This window comes from Rhinopithecus roxellana, chromosome 4, assembly GCF_007565055.1.
Source record: "Rhinopithecus roxellana isolate Shanxi Qingling chromosome 4, ASM756505v1, whole genome shotgun sequence".
Classification (NCBI taxonomy): domain Eukaryota; kingdom Metazoa; phylum Chordata; class Mammalia; order Primates; family Cercopithecidae; genus Rhinopithecus; species Rhinopithecus roxellana.
Genome location: NC_044552.1, coordinates 170,688,813 through 170,706,148, shown reverse-complemented (window position 1 = coordinate 170,706,148; position 17,336 = coordinate 170,688,813). Strand labels below are relative to the sequence as shown.

The 17,336-nt window shown below is 32.9% G+C and overlaps 1 protein-coding gene across 1 annotated transcript in view; it reads left to right on the top strand.

Moving 5' to 3' along the window:
- The window catches only part of LOC104671782 (triadin), a 62,111-nt gene that overhangs the window by 21,165 nt on the left and 23,610 nt on the right, over positions 1–17,336 (top strand). Inside the window, exons 10-12 of the mRNA XM_030929026.1 lie at positions 286–321; positions 1,062–1,106; positions 4,081–4,104. Coding sequence (XP_030784886.1) covers positions 297–321; positions 1,062–1,106; positions 4,081–4,104 — 94 coding nt within the window. The 5' untranslated portion in view covers positions 286–296. The remainder of the gene's footprint in view (positions 1–285; positions 322–1,061; positions 1,107–4,080; positions 4,105–17,336) is intronic.

The following is a 17,336-nucleotide window of genomic DNA, read 5'->3' as shown; positions in this document are numbered from 1 at the left end:
ACTGCATATTCTCACTCGTAAGTGGGAGTTGAGCAATGAGAACATATGGGCACAGGGAGGGGAACATCACACCCTGGGGCCTCTCTGGGAGTGGGGGTTAAGGGAAGGGATAGCATTAGGAGAGGTACCTAATGTAGACGACGCGTTGATGGATGCAGCAAACCACCATGACACATGTATACCTATTTAAAATCCTGCATGTTCTGCACGTGTATCTCAGAACTTAAAGTATAATTAAAAATAAAAAAGTAAATCAATTACCCTGTTACTATTTCTTCTACACAGAAAAAGCAGACATGAAGCATCTTAAAGAAGAAAAAGGTAATTTTTTAAAAGAATAAAAAAATAGAATGCAAAGCCCTGAAGCTAAAATATTTTAAGTCAAAATGTATTTATACCATATGAAAAAAAAATTTTAAAAATGTATGTGATGAGTGCTAGCATGAGTAAAAGAAGAAATGTGGTAATTGTTGGATATCTAGTAACAGCAGTGTCAAAGAAGCAATGGATGTAAGCCAACCCACGCAAATAAGCATTGATTTGTTCTGCCACTGATGAGCAAGGTATAAAATGAATCGCAGTGTTGCCATTTTTCTTAGCATTGGGTTTATTTATTTAGAAAACTACACCATATAATATGACAATTACTGATTTGAGTGTAATTATCATAAAGCTTACAAAGGTCTTAATTATCAAAGAGATAGTTTATTAGATCAGTAGGAAAGCATTCTTAGGCATATCAGAATTATTGTCAATGACAAAATAACTCATTTTGTTTATCTCCAAATCCAGTTAATCAGAATGACCCATTTTTCATAGATTCTAGTTAATTTTGTTCCTACATTCATGTTATACCTCTGATTATAAAACAATGTCTAGTGCTAACATTTATTTTTGTTAGGTACCAGTTAGATAGAAAAAATTTTTGAAAACCACCTTGAGAAAATGTTTATAACACTTAAATTATCTTCATTCTTTAAAGCTCAGCATTGATGTGAGACAATTTTTATGGAAAATTACTTTAAAAATTTAATTTTAATTTACATTTTCCTTATTAACAGTCTCAACAAGAAAAGAAAGTCTTCAGTTACACAATATGACAAAAGGTAATCTTTAATTACATAAGTACTATGTTGGTATGAAAATATCTGAATTATTTTGTTGCTTAATATTAATATTAAATTATCTTGAAACAAAGAAATCTAAAAGATACAAACTTCTCTTAACAGCAGAGTAAGTGGACAGGTAGAAAATCTAGCAGAAGGCTTACATTTCAATAGAAAATAAAAAATGTGAAGAAATTAAAACTATCAGCAACATTAACATGAACAAAATATTCTGTTACACACCAGAAGAAAAAGTTCTCAATTACAAAAGTCTTTTTTAGCATGAACAATGTCAAAAGTAATATGGTAGTAAAAATAAATATTACTGGGATTTATTTTCATCTATGATTAAATAACATATAGTTAAGATCATGATTTTTTTTTATTACTTATAAATTAGACCTTTAGGCCGGGCGCAGTGGCTCAAGCCTGTAATCCCAGCACTTTGGGAGGCCGAGACGGGCGGATCACGAGGTCAGGAGGTGGAGACCATCCTGGCTAACACGGTGAAACCCCATCTCTACTAAAAACTGCAAAAAACTAGCCGGGTGAGGTGGCGGCGCCTGTAGTCCCAGCTACTCGGGAGGCTGAGGCAGGAGAATGAAGTGAACCCGGGAGGCGGAGCTTGCAGTGAGCTGAGATCCGGCCACAGCACTCCAGCCTGGGTGACAGAGCGAGACTCCGTCTCAAAAATAAATAAATAAATAAATAAATAAATAAATAAATAAATAAATAAATAAGACCTTTAAATTAATTCAACCTAGACACAAAATAGGAAATGCCAGCATGCACAATGGAGACATTTGTTTCTTAAAAAGAGAATGATCTATTTTGCTGATATTATTATCATAAAACTATAAATAAGGTTTATACTAAAATATGTAGCCTTGGCAACATAATTTTAGGCAAATTCAATTACTTTAAAAAAGTGCTTTAAATTCTAAGTTGCTAGGTAAGCATAACATAACTAAGACAACTATTTCCATTCATAGCAAATACATAGATCTCTAGTAGGCGGAGAGAAAGCTTTGTTTTTCACTGACTCCCTTTTACTGCTCACTGTGGTGTGTATCCCTGAAATGACTAGATATATCTAGACATACCACTTACACATAAAATTATTAATGTATTCATAATTATCACTAATATTAAGAGGTAAAACTTTCAATAAAAAGGAAAATTACATCTGTAGAATAATATAAGGACACAATTTTTATATTGAAACAGTCTTTTAAATATTGTTTAATATCCTTTGAGATAATCAGCCAGAATGATGAGAAAAATAAATTAATTAGAAAATGTATGGTTATACATTTTCCTATTGTTAGTTTACTTAATCCTTAGGAAAGCCCAATTATCATGCCCAATTTGAAGATGAGATAAGTGCAATGTAAGAAAATCTGACATATCAAGAGCATTTATATGGTACAGACAAGATTTGGCTCCAAGTTTGTTATGTTTCCAAACACTATAATGGTTAAGGCCATCTATTCACACTTCAGTATTCTATTATGCTGCTGCAAACACAAGAGAAAGTTTTCTGCCAATCAGAGCAGCCCAGGGATAGAGTATATCCCACTTTTCCCCCAAGGGAGTGATGTATTGGAGAGATGATTTGAGGAAACCTCTGTAACTCAGCTGTACAAGGGATTCAGACTTCTGATTCAGATTTCTTACTCTGTTCTGTGAATCTATCATTTTAAAGTCTTCATATTGTGATTACATACAAAAGCACAAGTCCAACGCAGAGATCATTGAGAGCAAGCATATTCTTATTCATTCCTTCATTTAACAGTTCATTATGTATCAGTGAAAGTCTATTTTTTCCCTAAATTTCTACCTTCCTAACTAATGCTACTATTTTTAAAGAAAAAAATAATAACATGTTAGTCTTAGTGAAGTAGTTTTCCAAATTATTTATTTTATAATTTTATGCATGAAGCATAGTACTCTAGTGATACAGAAAATATCTATCCAAGCTGAAAATGTTTTTAATAGGAATAACCTAATTTTAATAAAATTTTAATCCTGAGGTTTATGTTAGACACTACAAATCTCACAATAAACCATATAATACAGATTGCTTAAAAGCTATATTTTCTAGCCTGGCTCTTTAAATGAGACTAATATTAGAATGGAAATGTTACTAGTCTTTTTCAAGAAGTTAGAATGTCTGCTCTAGTATTTGGGATAATAATTTCACCTTAGTTATTTTGTCCTACATACAGCTTAATAAGAAAGCACATTTCTTTGAAAAATAATAACCTCTCATTGAAATAAATAAATTATTATGAAAAAGTAAACTTACTTACTTCGCATGTTGTTTTTTAAGATTTATTTTATAGTTTGGTAATTATCTTATTTTTTGAAAGAAAAATAATTCTAAATGATATATTTCATGAAGTCTGGGAATTTTAAAGAAAATATTTAGCTGTTACAAAATACAAAGTAATTTTATTCAAGTTAGGTATAATAATAGTTGAGCCAAAACTCTTAATTTTACAAAGATCCTGATTTTAGTCAGAATATTTAAAAAGCATAAATATTTTGTGACACTTTGATGAATAGCTTTTTTGATAGCTGACATATTTTCTTAGATAAAATAGATTAAACAAGATATTCAAAGAATCAGCCAGGCATGGTAGCTCACACCTGTAATACCAGCTACTTGGGAGGCAGAGGGGGGAGGATTGCTTGAGCACAGGAATTTGAGGCTGCAGTGAGCTATGATTGTACCACTTCATGTCACCTTGGGCAACTGAGACCCCATCTCTAAATAAAAATTTTAAAAAATTAAAAATTATGATAAAACAAAGACTCATGTTGACAGGCAATAGAGGACTGTATTTCTTCATTGATTCTTATATAATAAGCAAGAAACAAAATAGTTAGATATTTCTATAAAGTCCACTGATTTATAATTTCCTTGCATTTTATCTCAGTTAAACAAAACTTATTTATATTCTCTTTTTAGCAGAAAAACCTGCAAGAGTATCAAGTAAGTACAGTTTGTATTAATGCCAAGTTCTCTTTGATACATAGTATCAATTTCAAGATGAGATTAATAAAATATTTATATTTTTGATGTGTTCAGTTTTAGTTTATTCTAAACTAAATCCTCTGACAGGAATTTATTAGCTTTTATTGCTACTTATGTTGAAACTTAAAAAAAAGAACTATGCTATTTGAAATTACAACTTGTAACAGAAATACCTTATTATTTTCTCAAGCCTGAAAATAAAAGTGATTTCCATTTAAATAAATAAATACTTTCAGTGATTAAAGTCAAGTGAAATAAAATAATTTTGTATCTGCCTTAAACTGTCAATCACTAGAAATTTATTAAAGACCACATATGGTCAAAAAGTGATGCTTTTGCTGCTGTTTTCTAATGTTCATTAACCTAAATAACATTGTATACCTCAGAAGCCTAAACTGTAATTTAATTGTATAGCTATAATTTAACTGTAAACCTAAATTGTAATATAATTGTATATCTAAGAAATCTAAATATAACTGTATATTTAAGAAAAGCATCATAGTTAGGAATGGATGTATCTTCTATAGTATAAACCACAGCTCCCAGAATAGATTCTCTAGAATATCAGGATCCAGGTATAGATAGAAATTCTCTGTATATAGGATATAACTGTAAATATTCTTACAAGTTCCTGAAATTCAAGAAAATAACAATTTACCCTTTTTTACTTCCATATTTATAGAAAAGTTATTCTAAATAAGTGCCACCCAACGCAGATATAAAATGTGACATATATGTAATTTTAATTTTCTAGTTGACATGAAATAAGTGAAAATAATTTTAGTAATATTTTATTTTATGTAACTTATTTTATACACATATTTCAATATATAATCAATATAGAAATGTATTTATCCTCTACGTTCATATTTTGTATTGAGATTTTGAAATCTTATGTGTATTTCACACTTACAGCACATTTTATCTTGCGCTAGTCACATTTCAATTCCCCAAAGTCCCAGGTAGTCAGTGGCTACAGAATCGGATAGAGAAGGTCCAACTGAGTGCTTATACTGTACCTAATGCTAATATTGAAGACAATAAAAATGAATCATTAAAATATGACACTTACCACATATGTCATTCAAAGGTCTTTGATTTCAGGTGATCATAGACATGCTTCAGGAATTTAAAAAAGGAAAGATATTGTAAGGACCCAAAATTGTCTAACTGATGGCAAGGGCAAAATGTACAGATAAAAGCAAAGGCCCTTGGAAGCTACCCTATTCCACACCATTCCCCTACAGCCAAAGGTAATGAGAGCAGACTTCGTAAAGGAGGTAATGCCAAGATTTTTGCCTTGAAGAATGGTTAGGATTTGGATAGCTAGAGAAAAGGGTAGAAATGGCTAACAGAGAAAAAGAGCATCAGAAGTATTGGCTGAAGTTGAGGGGTAGTGTTAGAAAAAAGTGGGAAGTAAGCACATTTAGGGTGAAACTATCAGGTGGAGAACATGTAAGGCCAAAAGATTTTAGAATGTGCCACAGAAAGCTGTGGGTTACTTCCTCCCAGAAGGAAGTAAAAAGTCAAGAAATTATTGGGACACCTAACTTCATAGTAATAGCAGTTGTAGTAATAAGAGTAAGATTATGAGCAGTAACTGAAAAGGGAAAGATATGAGAAAGAAAAATATATCATTTAAAATATATCATTTATAGGGACCATATTAAAATAAATGGTCAGAGACATCATGGAATGATTCTGTTTAAAAGGTGGTTTTCTGAGTATGTGAAGCTTATTTTCTCTATAGCACACATTGTTTTTATTATGCTTTTCAGGAGCAAGCATCAAAAAACTGCCTTAGGTATTTATAAAGAAGAGCGTACTATATATATTTGAAACTAAACAAGTATCATTCTTTATCTGAATCCTTTTACAGCATTATGCATATGTGTATTTTGTTAGCGTTGGTGGTAGTAGTGGGTTTTGGGGCTCAGAACTTTTTTTCGGTCATTTCTTTCTGTTTAAAGGAGTTTCATGAAATAGCTATGCTTCGTGGCCATCACTCTCTTCCCCTTGCATATTCTAACTCCACTCTAGTGCTTGCACATCTTATCTAGCAGGGACCAGGTCCTATAACTTTTACAGCCATGAGCATGTCATGTCTTTTGCTTGTGTTCTTTTCAATTTCTTTAATCAGTGTTTGTGGTTTTCCTCGTAGAGATCTTCTCTTTCTTGATTATGTTTATTCCTAGGTATTTTTCTTATAGCTGTTATAAATGGGATTACCTTCTTGATTTCTTCTTCAGCTAGTTCATTATTGGTGTATGGAAATGCTACTCACTTTTATGTTGATTTTGTATTCTGCTATTTTACCGAATTTATTTATCAAATCTAGAAGTTTTTTTGGTCGAGTCTTTGGGGTTTTCTAGATGTAAGATCATATCATCAGCAAAGCGGAATAGTTTGAATTCTTTTCCAATGTGGATGCCTTTTATTTCTTTTTCTTATTTGATTGTTCACTAGGAAATTCTATTTATTTCTTTCTCTTGTTTTGATTGTTCTGGCTAGGACAGTCTATTCTCCCCCCTTTTGAAGTCATCACGTCTATTATTTCTATTTTTATGTCCATGTGTACACATTGTTTAGCTCCCACTTACAAGTGAGAACACGTGATAAATTTGATTTTTTGTTTCATTGTTATTTCATGTATTATGATGGGTTTCAACTCCATCCATGTTGCTGTGAAATACATGATTTTACTCTTTTTGTGGCTTTATAGTATTCCGTGGTATATAAATACTACATGTTCTTTATCTCATTATCCCTTAATGAGCACTTAGGTTGATTCCATGACTTTGCGATTGTGAATAGTGCTGCAATAAACATAGAAGTGCAGGTATCTTTTTAATATAATTGTTGCTTTTCCTTTGGGTAGATATGCAGTAGTGGGATTGCTGGGTCAAATGTTAATTCTAATTTAGTTCTTTGAGAAATCTCCATAATGTTTACCATAGGAATTGAACCAATTTACATTACAACCAACAGTGTATAAGCCTTCCTTTTCTCCACAACCTTGTCAACATCTGTTTTTGTTTTTTTGTTTTTTTTTTTGTTTTTTATTTTTGTTTTCCTTTTTTTTTTTTTTTTTTTTTTTTTTACTTTTTAATAATAGGCTTTCTGACTGGTGTAAGATGGTATCTTATTATGGTTTTAATTTCTGTCATAATTAGTAATGCTCACTATGTTTTCATATGTTTGTTGGATGCTTGTATGTATTCTTTTGCGAGATGTCTGTTCATTTGCCCTCTTTTCAAATGGGTTGTCCTTTATTCTGTTGATAAGATGTATCAGGTTTATTGATTTTCACATGTTGAGCCATCCTTGCATCCCTGGGATGAATACTTCTTGGTCATGGTGTATTATCTTTTCGATATGATGTTGGATTCATTATGCTAGTGTTTTGTTGAGTATTTTGGCATCTATATTCAACAGAGATACTCGTTGGGAGTTTTATTTTTTTGTATGTCCTTGTCTGGTTTTGGTATCAGGATAATACTGACTTTGTGGATTGAGTTAGGGAGAGTTCTCTCCTCATTAACTTCTTGGAATAGTTCTAAAACTGGTATGAAGTTTTTCTTTCTATGTTTCATAGAATTTGACTGTGAATCCATTTAGTCCTGGAATTTTTTGGAATGACTGACTAAATTTTGCTCCGGTTGATCTGTTCAGGTCCTATTTCTTCCTGATTCAATCTTGGTGAGTTTTATGTTTTCAGAAGTTTATCAGTATCCAATAGGTTTTCCAGTTACTTAGTATGTAGTTGTGCATATGATTCTCTGATGATCTTTTGTATTTCTGTGGTATCTGTTGTACTGTCTCCTTTTTCCTCTGAGTTTATTTGGGTCGTATTTCTTTTTTTCTCTCTCTCTTTTTTTTTTTTTTTTTTTTTTTATTATACTTTAAGTTCTCTTATATTTCTGCTCAGGCTAGCTGGCTGTTTTGATTTTATTATTTCAGCACACAATTTTATTGACCTTTTGTTTATTTTTATTTCAGTCTTTAATCCATCTTGAGTTAATTTTTGTATAAGGTGTAAGGAAGGGGTCCAGTTTCAGTTTTCTGCATATGACTAGCCAGTTTTCCCAATAGCACTTATTAAATAGGGAATCCTTTCCCTATTGTTTGTTTCTGTCAGATTTGTCAAAGAGCAGATGGTTGTAGATGTGTGGTGTTATTTCTGTGGTCTTTGTTCTGTTCCATTGATCTATATACTGTTTTGGTACCAGTACCATGCTGTTTTGTTTACTGTAGCTTTGTAATATAGTTTGAGGTCAGGTAGCATGATGCCTCCAGCTTTGTTCCTTTTGCTTAGGATTGTCTTGACTATATAGGCTGTTTTCTGGTTCCATATGAAATCTAAAGTAGTTTTTTCTAATTCTGTGAAGAGAGTCAAAGGTAGCTTGACAGGAATAGCATTGAATCTATAAATTACTTTGGGTAGCAGGGTCAGTTTAATGATATTGATTCTTCCCCTCTGTGATCATGGAATGTTTTTCCACTGGTTTATTCCTCTCTTATTTTCATAAGCAATGGTTTGTAGTTCTCCTTGAAGAAGTCCTTCACATTCCTTTTTAGTTGTATTCCTAAGTATTTTATTCTCTTTGCAGCAATTGTGAATGGGAGTTCACTGATGATTTGGCTCTCTGTTATTGGTGTATAGGAATGCTTGTGATTTTTGCACATTGATTTTGTATCCTGAGACTTTGCTGAAGTTGTTTATTAGCTAATGTAGTTTTTGGGCTGACACAATGGGGTTTTCTAAATATGTAATCATATCATCTGTAAATAGAGACAATTTTACTTCCTTTCTTCCTATTTCAATACCCTTTATTTCTTTCTCTTGCCTAATTGCCCTGGTCAGAACTTCCAATACTATGTCAAATAGGAGTGGTGAGAGAGGGCATCCTTGCTTCCAGCTTTTGCCCATCTGGTGTGCTATTGGCTGTGGGTTTGTCATAAATAGCTCTTATTATTTTGAGATACATTCCATCAATACCTAGTTTATTGAGTGTTTTTAGCATGAGGGGGTGTTGAATTTAATCGAAGGACTTTTCTGCATTTATTGAGATAATCATGTGGTTTTTGTCATTGGTTCTGTTTATGTGATGGATTACGTTTATTGATTTGTGCATGTTGAACCAGCCTTGTACCCCAGGGATGAAGTCAACTTGATTGTGGTGGATAAGCTTTTTGATGTGCTGCTAGATTCGGTTTGTCAGTATTTTAGTGAGAATTTTTGCATCAATGTTCATCAGGAATATTGGCCTGAAATTTTCTTTTTTTGTTATGTCTCTGCCAGGTTTTGGTATCAGGATGATGCTGGCCTCATAAAATGAGTTAGGGACGAGTCCTTCTTATCCTATTGTTTGGAATAGTTTCAGAAGGTATGGTACCAGCTCCTTTTTGTACCTCTGGTAGAATTTGGCTGTGAATCCATCTGCTCCTGGGCCTTTTTTGGTTGATAGGCTATTAATTAGTGCCTCCATTTCAGAACATTTTATTGGTCTATTCAGGGATTTGACTTCTTTCTGGTTTGGTCTTGAGAGGGTGTATGTGTCCTGGAATTTATCCATTTCTTCTAGATTTTCTAGTTTATTTGCATAGAAGTGTTTATAGTATTCTCTGACGGTAGTTTGTATTTCTGTGGGATCAGAGGTGATATCCCCTTTATCATTTTTTATTGTGTCTATTTGATTCTTCTTTCTTTTCTTCTCTATTAGCCTGGCTAGTGGTCTCTTTTGTTAATCATTTTATAAAAAAGCTCCTAGATTCATTGATGTTTTGAAGGGATTTTCCTGTCTCTATCTCCTCCAGTTCTCCTCAGATCTTGGTTATTTCTTGTCTTCTGCTAGATTTTGAATTTGTTTGCTCTTGTTTCTCTGGTTCTTTTAATTGTGATGTTAGGGTGTCAATTTTGAATCTTTCCTGCTTTCTCATGTGGGCATTTAGTGCTATGAATTTCTCTCTAAACACTGCTTTATCTGTGTTCCAGAGATTCTGGTACATTGTGTCTTTGTTCTCATCGGTGTCAAAGAACTCATTTATTTCTGCCTTAATTTCGTTACGTACCCGGTAGTCATTCAAGAACAGGTTGTTCAGTTTCCATGTAGTTTTGCGGTTTTGAGTGAGTTTCTTAATCCTGAATTATAATTTAATTGCACTGTGATCTGAGTGACTGTTACAATTTCCATTATTTTGCATTTGCTGAGGAGTGTTTTACTTCCAATTATGTGGTCAGTTTTAGAGTAAGTACTATGTGGTGCTGAGAAGAATACATATTTATTTGATTTGGGTGGAGAGTTCTGTTGATGTCTGTTAGGTCCTCTTGGGTCAGAGCTGAGTTCAAGTCCTGAATATCCTTGTTAATTTTCTGTCTGTTTGTCCTGTCTAGTATTGAAAGCGGGATATTAAAGTCTCCCACTATTACTGTGTGGGATACTAAGTCTCTTTGTAGGTCTCTAAGAACTTGCTTTATCAATCTGGGTGCTCTTGTATTGGGTGCGTATGTATTTAAGGTAGCGCTTCTTGTTGCACTGATCCCTTTACCATTATGCAATGCCTTCCTTTGTCTCTTTTCATCTTTCTTCGTTTAAAGTCTGTTTTATCAGAGACTAGGATTGCTACCTCTGCTTTTTTTTTCTTTCCATTTGCTTGATAAATGTTCCTGCATCCCTTTATTTTGAGCCTATGTATGTCTTTCCATGTATGATGTGTCTCCTGAATGTAGCACACTGATGGGTCTTGACTCTTTATCCAATTTACCAGTCTTTGTTTTTTAATTGGGGCATTTAGCCCATTTACATTTAAGGTTAACATTGCTCCTTGTGGATTTGATCCTGTCATTATGATGCTAGCTGGCTATTTTGCACATTAGTTGATGCAGTTTCTTCATAGTGTTGACAGTCTTCACATTTTGGTATGTTTTTGCAGTGGCTGGTACCAGTTTTTGCTTTTCATTTTTAGTGCTTCCTTCAGGAGGTCTTGTAAGGCAGGCCTGGTGGTGACAAAAATCCCTCAGCATTTGCTTGTCTGTAAAGGGTTTTATTTCTCCTTTGCTTATGAAGCTTAGTTTGGCTGGATATGAAATTCTGGTTGAAAATTGTTTTCTTCAAGAATGTTAAATATTGGCCCCCTCTCTCTTATGGCTTATAGGATTTCTGCAGAGAGATCTACTGTTAGTCTGATGGGCTTCCCTTTGTTGGTGACCTGACCTTTCTCTCTGGCTGTCCTTAAGATTTTTTCCTTCATTTCAACCTTGGTGAATCTGCTGGCTACGTGTCCTGGAGTTGCTCTTCTTAAGGAATATCTTTGTGGTGTTCTCTGTATTTCCTCAATTTTAATGTTGGCCTGTCTTGCTAGGTTCGGGAAGTTCTCCTGGATAATATCATGAAGTGTGTTTTCCAACTTGGTTCCATTCTCCCCATCCCTTTCAGGTACTCCAATTAAACATAGGTTTGGTCTTTTCACATAGTCCTATATTTCTTGGAGGTTTTGTTCATTCTTTTTTATTCTTTTTTCTCTAATCTTGAATTCACACTTTATTTCATTAAGTTGATCTTTAATCTCTGTTATCTTTTCTTCCTCTTGATCAGTTCAACTATTGATACCTGTGTATGCTTCAGGAAATTCTTGTGCTGTGTTTTTCAGCTCCATCAGTTATTTATGTTCTTCTCTAAAGTGGTTATTCTAGTTGGCAGTTACTGTAATCTTTTCTCAAGGCTCTTAGTTTCCTTGCATTTGGTCAGAACATGCTCCTTTAGCTTGGAAGAGTTTGTTATTACCCACCTTCTGAAGCCGACTTCTGTCAATTCGTCAAACTCATTTTCCATCCGGTTTTGTTCCCTTGTTGCCGAGGAGTTGTGATCCTTTGGAGGAGAAGAGACATTTGGTTTTCGGAATTTTCAGCATTTTTGCACTGGCTTTTTCTCATCTTTATGGATTTATCTAACTTTGATCTTTGATGTTGGTGACCTTTTGATGGGGTTTTTGCATGGGCGTCCCTTTTGTTGATGTTGATGTTGTTGCTTTCTGTTAGTCAGTTTTCTCTCTAACTGGAGAAACTTGAATATTCTGTAGTTGTTGACAAAAGGTTCTATAAATTCCTGCTAGTTTTCTCCTGTGACTGGATGTCCAAGTGTCTTGCTAGACTTGAAGTGTTTCCATCTATTATTTCATGAAACAGGTTTTCTAACCCTTTCCAACCCTCTTTGATATTGGGGACGTTGATAATTTGAATATTCTGTCACTTTATGTCATCCTAACTGTAACAAAAAAAAATTGCTCATCATTAAGTTATTTTTCTTTATTTTTGGCTTACTGGATTATTTCCAAAGACCTGTTTTCAAGTTCTGAGATTCTTTCTTTTACTTAATTTAGCCTATTCAAAAAGGTTTCCAGTGTGTTTTGTATTTTATCAACGAATTCCTTAGTTTCAGAATTTCAATTTGGTTCTGTTTTAAAATAGCTATCTCTTTTTTAAATTTCTGATTCATATCCTAATTTGTTTATCTGACTTCTCTGTATTGTTTTTCAGATTTGTCTTGTATCTAACTGAACTTCTTTAAAATCAGTATTTTGGTATTTTTATGTGGGATTTTGTGATTTTCTTTTCCATTGGGATCTATTGGTAGATAATTATTGTATTCCTTTGTAGGTGTCATATTTTCTTGTTTTTTTTTTTTTCTGTATCCTTATGTTGCTATCTGTGTATCTGGTGTAACAGTTGTTTCCTCCAATTTTATGGATTTGCTTTAATAGGAGAGGACTTTTTCCTAAAGTTGTGTATGTGTTGTTGATTTGGATAGGGTACTTTAGCTTTGACTTTGGGTGTCTGAAAATGGCCTGCTTTCTCCCTCTCTCGTTAGTGGCCATGGTGATGTTAGCCCCAGAGCAGAACACAGTTCTCTGGGGCAGTGCTCTGAGACTAGGGACAGCTGTGGGCCTGCCACTAAGTATGATGGGGCCACTCTCAATAGAGTGGCACAGGCAGGCAACTAGGGGCACGTAGTTTTCTTGCACCTTGGTCCTGCAGCAACCTGCAGCAGCAACAGTGGAATTTGTCTTCAGGGCACATGAAAGTGTCAGGCCTTCCTTCTCCCTCCTTGACTTTGTGGTGACAGTGGCAGCATTGACTCCAGGGCAGGACACAGTCCTTTTGGAGCTGAGCTCTCAGAATGATGTCATGCTGTAGCTGCTCAGGGCTTGGAAGCCTGTGGGACTCAATATGAGTTCATTCTTTGGAGCAATGCCTTTGTATAATTTTCAGGCAGCTCTCCATGTTAGTCTTCAGGCCTGCAAGAGTTGAGGAACTCTCCCATATCCAGTACTGTTAGTCTGTGGTTGAAATGTGGAGCCCTTGGAAACACTTACTTACACTTTCCCCATGTTCCAGAACTTCTCCTGGCTCCCAGCCAATCATAGCCAGACAGACTGCTACACTTTGTTTTCCTTCTTTGCTTTTGGTGCTTCCTATCACTTCTCTGTTGAATTCCAGTGTAATCTCTTGGACCATCTATTCAAAGTCTTACTATCTACTTGATATTTTTGTTTCTTTCCATGGAAGAGGCTCGTATTGGCTGAATCTAGACAGCCATCTTGCTCCCAGCCTCTTGCTTTCTAATTTCTAAATATTCATTTGATTTTTATTCTGTATCTTTATTTTTGTAGATATGGTAAATATATGATAAATAGTGTGCTTTCCATGGAGTTTGGAGGAAGACATTGGGAGGAGGATATGTGAGATTGTGTTATATTTAGTACTTATTATCTTAAAAATTAAAAGCAAAAAAACCCACATTCTTAAAATTTAAATAACACCACTATCTATTCCTGATATTAACATGATAAATTTTTTGAAAACGTTTTCTCTAAAAAAGCAAAAATACATCCTAAAATATTATTTTCCAGGAACTTGCCCAAAGGCAAAATGTGAAATAAAACCAAGGGATGATAAAATACATTCTTAAAAGGCAAACAATGCTGAGGGAAGGTTTTTCAACCAGATGAGTCGTAAGGCTACAGGGGGTCTATTTTTGATATACCCAAAATAGATTTGGGTATATCAAAGAAAAAGATTTTATAGGTGTGCATAGTTATTTTCTTGCTATTGTCCAGGAGTCAACATTTAAATAAAGCTAGGTTGGTTAGATCCTCAAAATGAGTAATTCAAATGAAATAATGTAGTAGGAACATTTCTTGAGATTATTGTATGTGGAGATTTAACTTTGCCATCTTTCCTGTAATTTTTTTTTCTTGAATAGGGGAGTATTTTTGCCATTAGCACTTCATCAAAATTACCTGAATGCACCAAGTTTTGAGATCATTATAATCTTTGAGATACAATTTTGATATTAGTCCAAGATAATAAATTTAACTTTGACATCTCCATAATAATAAATTTAGTGTTTTCTAGAAGTTTATTACTTTACAATGAAGTTTCAACCAAGCCTTCTGGAAAAGTACTTAGGATTTCCATGTTTTAAACAACTGTCTTTCTTACTTTTGTGATTTTTCAAAAGCTTTATAACTTTTAATATTCTGATGTAGATTTTTGGCTCTACATTTTTTCTTTCCTTTATAAATATGCTAAGTAAATAAGGTAGTTGTTTCAATATTAGAGTATAATAGATATTTTAGATGTCAGAATTAAGCACTTTGAAAATTAGTCTGAAATTTAAGCATAAGATAAAATTAAATACAGATTTCATAGATATAAAAGTTGATAATCTTTTTCTGAATTTACATGTTATTGTATCTTATGTCTGTAAAGAAAACTCTGCAATTAATATCTAGTATGAATTCTTTTAATGACTATAATTAACCATAACTAAGGCATATTATTTGTTATAATATATATAATGATGAATAAATAAAAGTGTAAGCTATTTTTATTGATTATATTTTCCCAAATTGAAAATATTCAATAATTTCAGAAAACTAGAATTTCCCAATGTCATTCCCATTTGAAGAAATATTTCAATTTGTCAAATAATAATGTTACTATTAATGAGTAAATAAATTATAAAATGATAATTCAGTGGCAGAAAACAACTAATTTTCTTAAACACAGAAATTCTTAAACACAAACAGAATATCCTTCATTTTATGCTGATAGCATCTTTAGTTTCCTTTTTTACATAATTAAATTAATGATATTTTCTAACATAATCAAATTCAACCTAAAAGCTACTTCAGAGTAAATTCACCTCAAAAATCAAGTAATTTATGTTATCTCAGACTAATTAAATTGTCTGAGATAAAATGACATATCAACATTTTAACTTTTAAATAAATTAATCAATTTTATCGCTTCAGAACATATGCCAGTCCCATATATAGCACTGCACAAGAAAATTTAATAGTCTAATTCGGATGTAGTTACAGAAGAAGTCTGTAAACATTGTTTACTTAACTTTACAAAATGAGTGTGAATAATATTATTCATGCCCGATTATGTTTTGAATTCATTTGTCTAAAATTAGATCTAAATGTTTCCAAAAAATAAACTGAATTGTTGACACTAAAATGGCTATTAAGTCTCTTTTTCAACTTTGTTAATATTATTTATGAAAAAAAAATCCATTGCTATCAATATATAACTGTATGTATGGCTTTTTTTCTTACATTGTTTCAGCAAGTAAGATTGATTATATATTGCAATCAAAAACAGAAAGAGAAAAAAAGACCTTCCCATTTCTAAACTAATTTATTGGAAAATAAAGTTTTGGGAGAGAGAGATCATCATTTTCTTTTATTACTTTCATTTATATACAAATTAATATCAAAAATTTGAATTTCCTATCCTTCTTACAAATGTAAATTATTCCAGTGTATTTTGTTCTTTAAAAATATTTTATTATGTAGTTTCTGGTATATACAAAGTAACATATAGTTGAAAACTGGATACTACAAATACTGTGACTTCACTATTTCAACCCTGGATTCCTATCAGAAGTAACTACTACAATGAGTTTCATTTTTATGATTCCCTTGATTACTTTTTCCTAATTTTATGACATGTGTTGGTCTCTCATCTCTGTGTGTGTATAGCACATTGTAGATCATACTCTCAAATTGTTTACTTAATGTTATGCTTCTTAGGTTTATCAGTATTTTTAGGTAGTTACATTTTACTTATTTTCACTGCCATATAGTATATTACTTTGTGAACATACACATTTAATCAGTTCTACTCTTGAAGGACATTTGCATTGTTTCCCATTGATTTGAGGTTTTTCTGTTTCCTTTATAAATATCAAATATGTATGCTTATTTTATTAATCTATTTCCTTTCTACTTTTACATATGTACATAACAGCTATAAATTTTCCTTTAAGCACTACTTCAGCAGCATCCCGCAAACTTTTATAGGTAGTATTTTCATTACAATTCAATGTTAAGCATATTTAATTTCCATTCCAATTAATTTTAACTAGTTTATTATATCAATTTTATTTATAGAATATATTTTTAAATTTCCAAAACTATGAGAATTGCTGAAGTTATTCTTTTTTAACCAAACTCCAATTTAATTGTGTAGTAATCACAGGAAGAATCTTGTCTTTGAAATGTGTTCAGTGTTTATCTTGTGAACTAACCTATTAGTTTCAGTGAATACTGTATATGTGATTGAGAAGATTGTGTCTTTCCTAATGGTTGAAAGCACATTTCTGTAGCCATTAAATCAAGCTAAATTGTGTTTTTAATTACCCTGTATCTTTTTGACTTTTTGTATATTTGAAGTATCAATAACTGAAGAAACTATATTGTCATCTCCTTCTATGATGAGAAATTATCAGTTTATCCCTGTAGTTCAATCAATTTTTATATCAGGTGTTATTTCATGTTATACATAAGTTTATATCAATTTTGTGTCTTTCTGATATATTGAACATTTATCTTTATATGATGACTTCTATATCCCTTACAATGCACTTTTTAAAAAGAGGATATGGCTGGGCGTTGTGGCTCATGCCTGTAATCCCACCCCTTTGGGAGGCCAAGGTGGGTGGATCACGAGGTCAGGAAATCGAGACCATCCTGGCCAATAAGGTGAAATCCTGTCTCTACTAAAATACAAAAAATTACCCAGGCATGGTGGTGCACGCCTGTAGTCCCAGCTACTTGGGAGGCTGAGGCAGGAGAATCGCTTGAATCCAGGAGGTGGAGTTTGCAGTGAGCTGAGATCG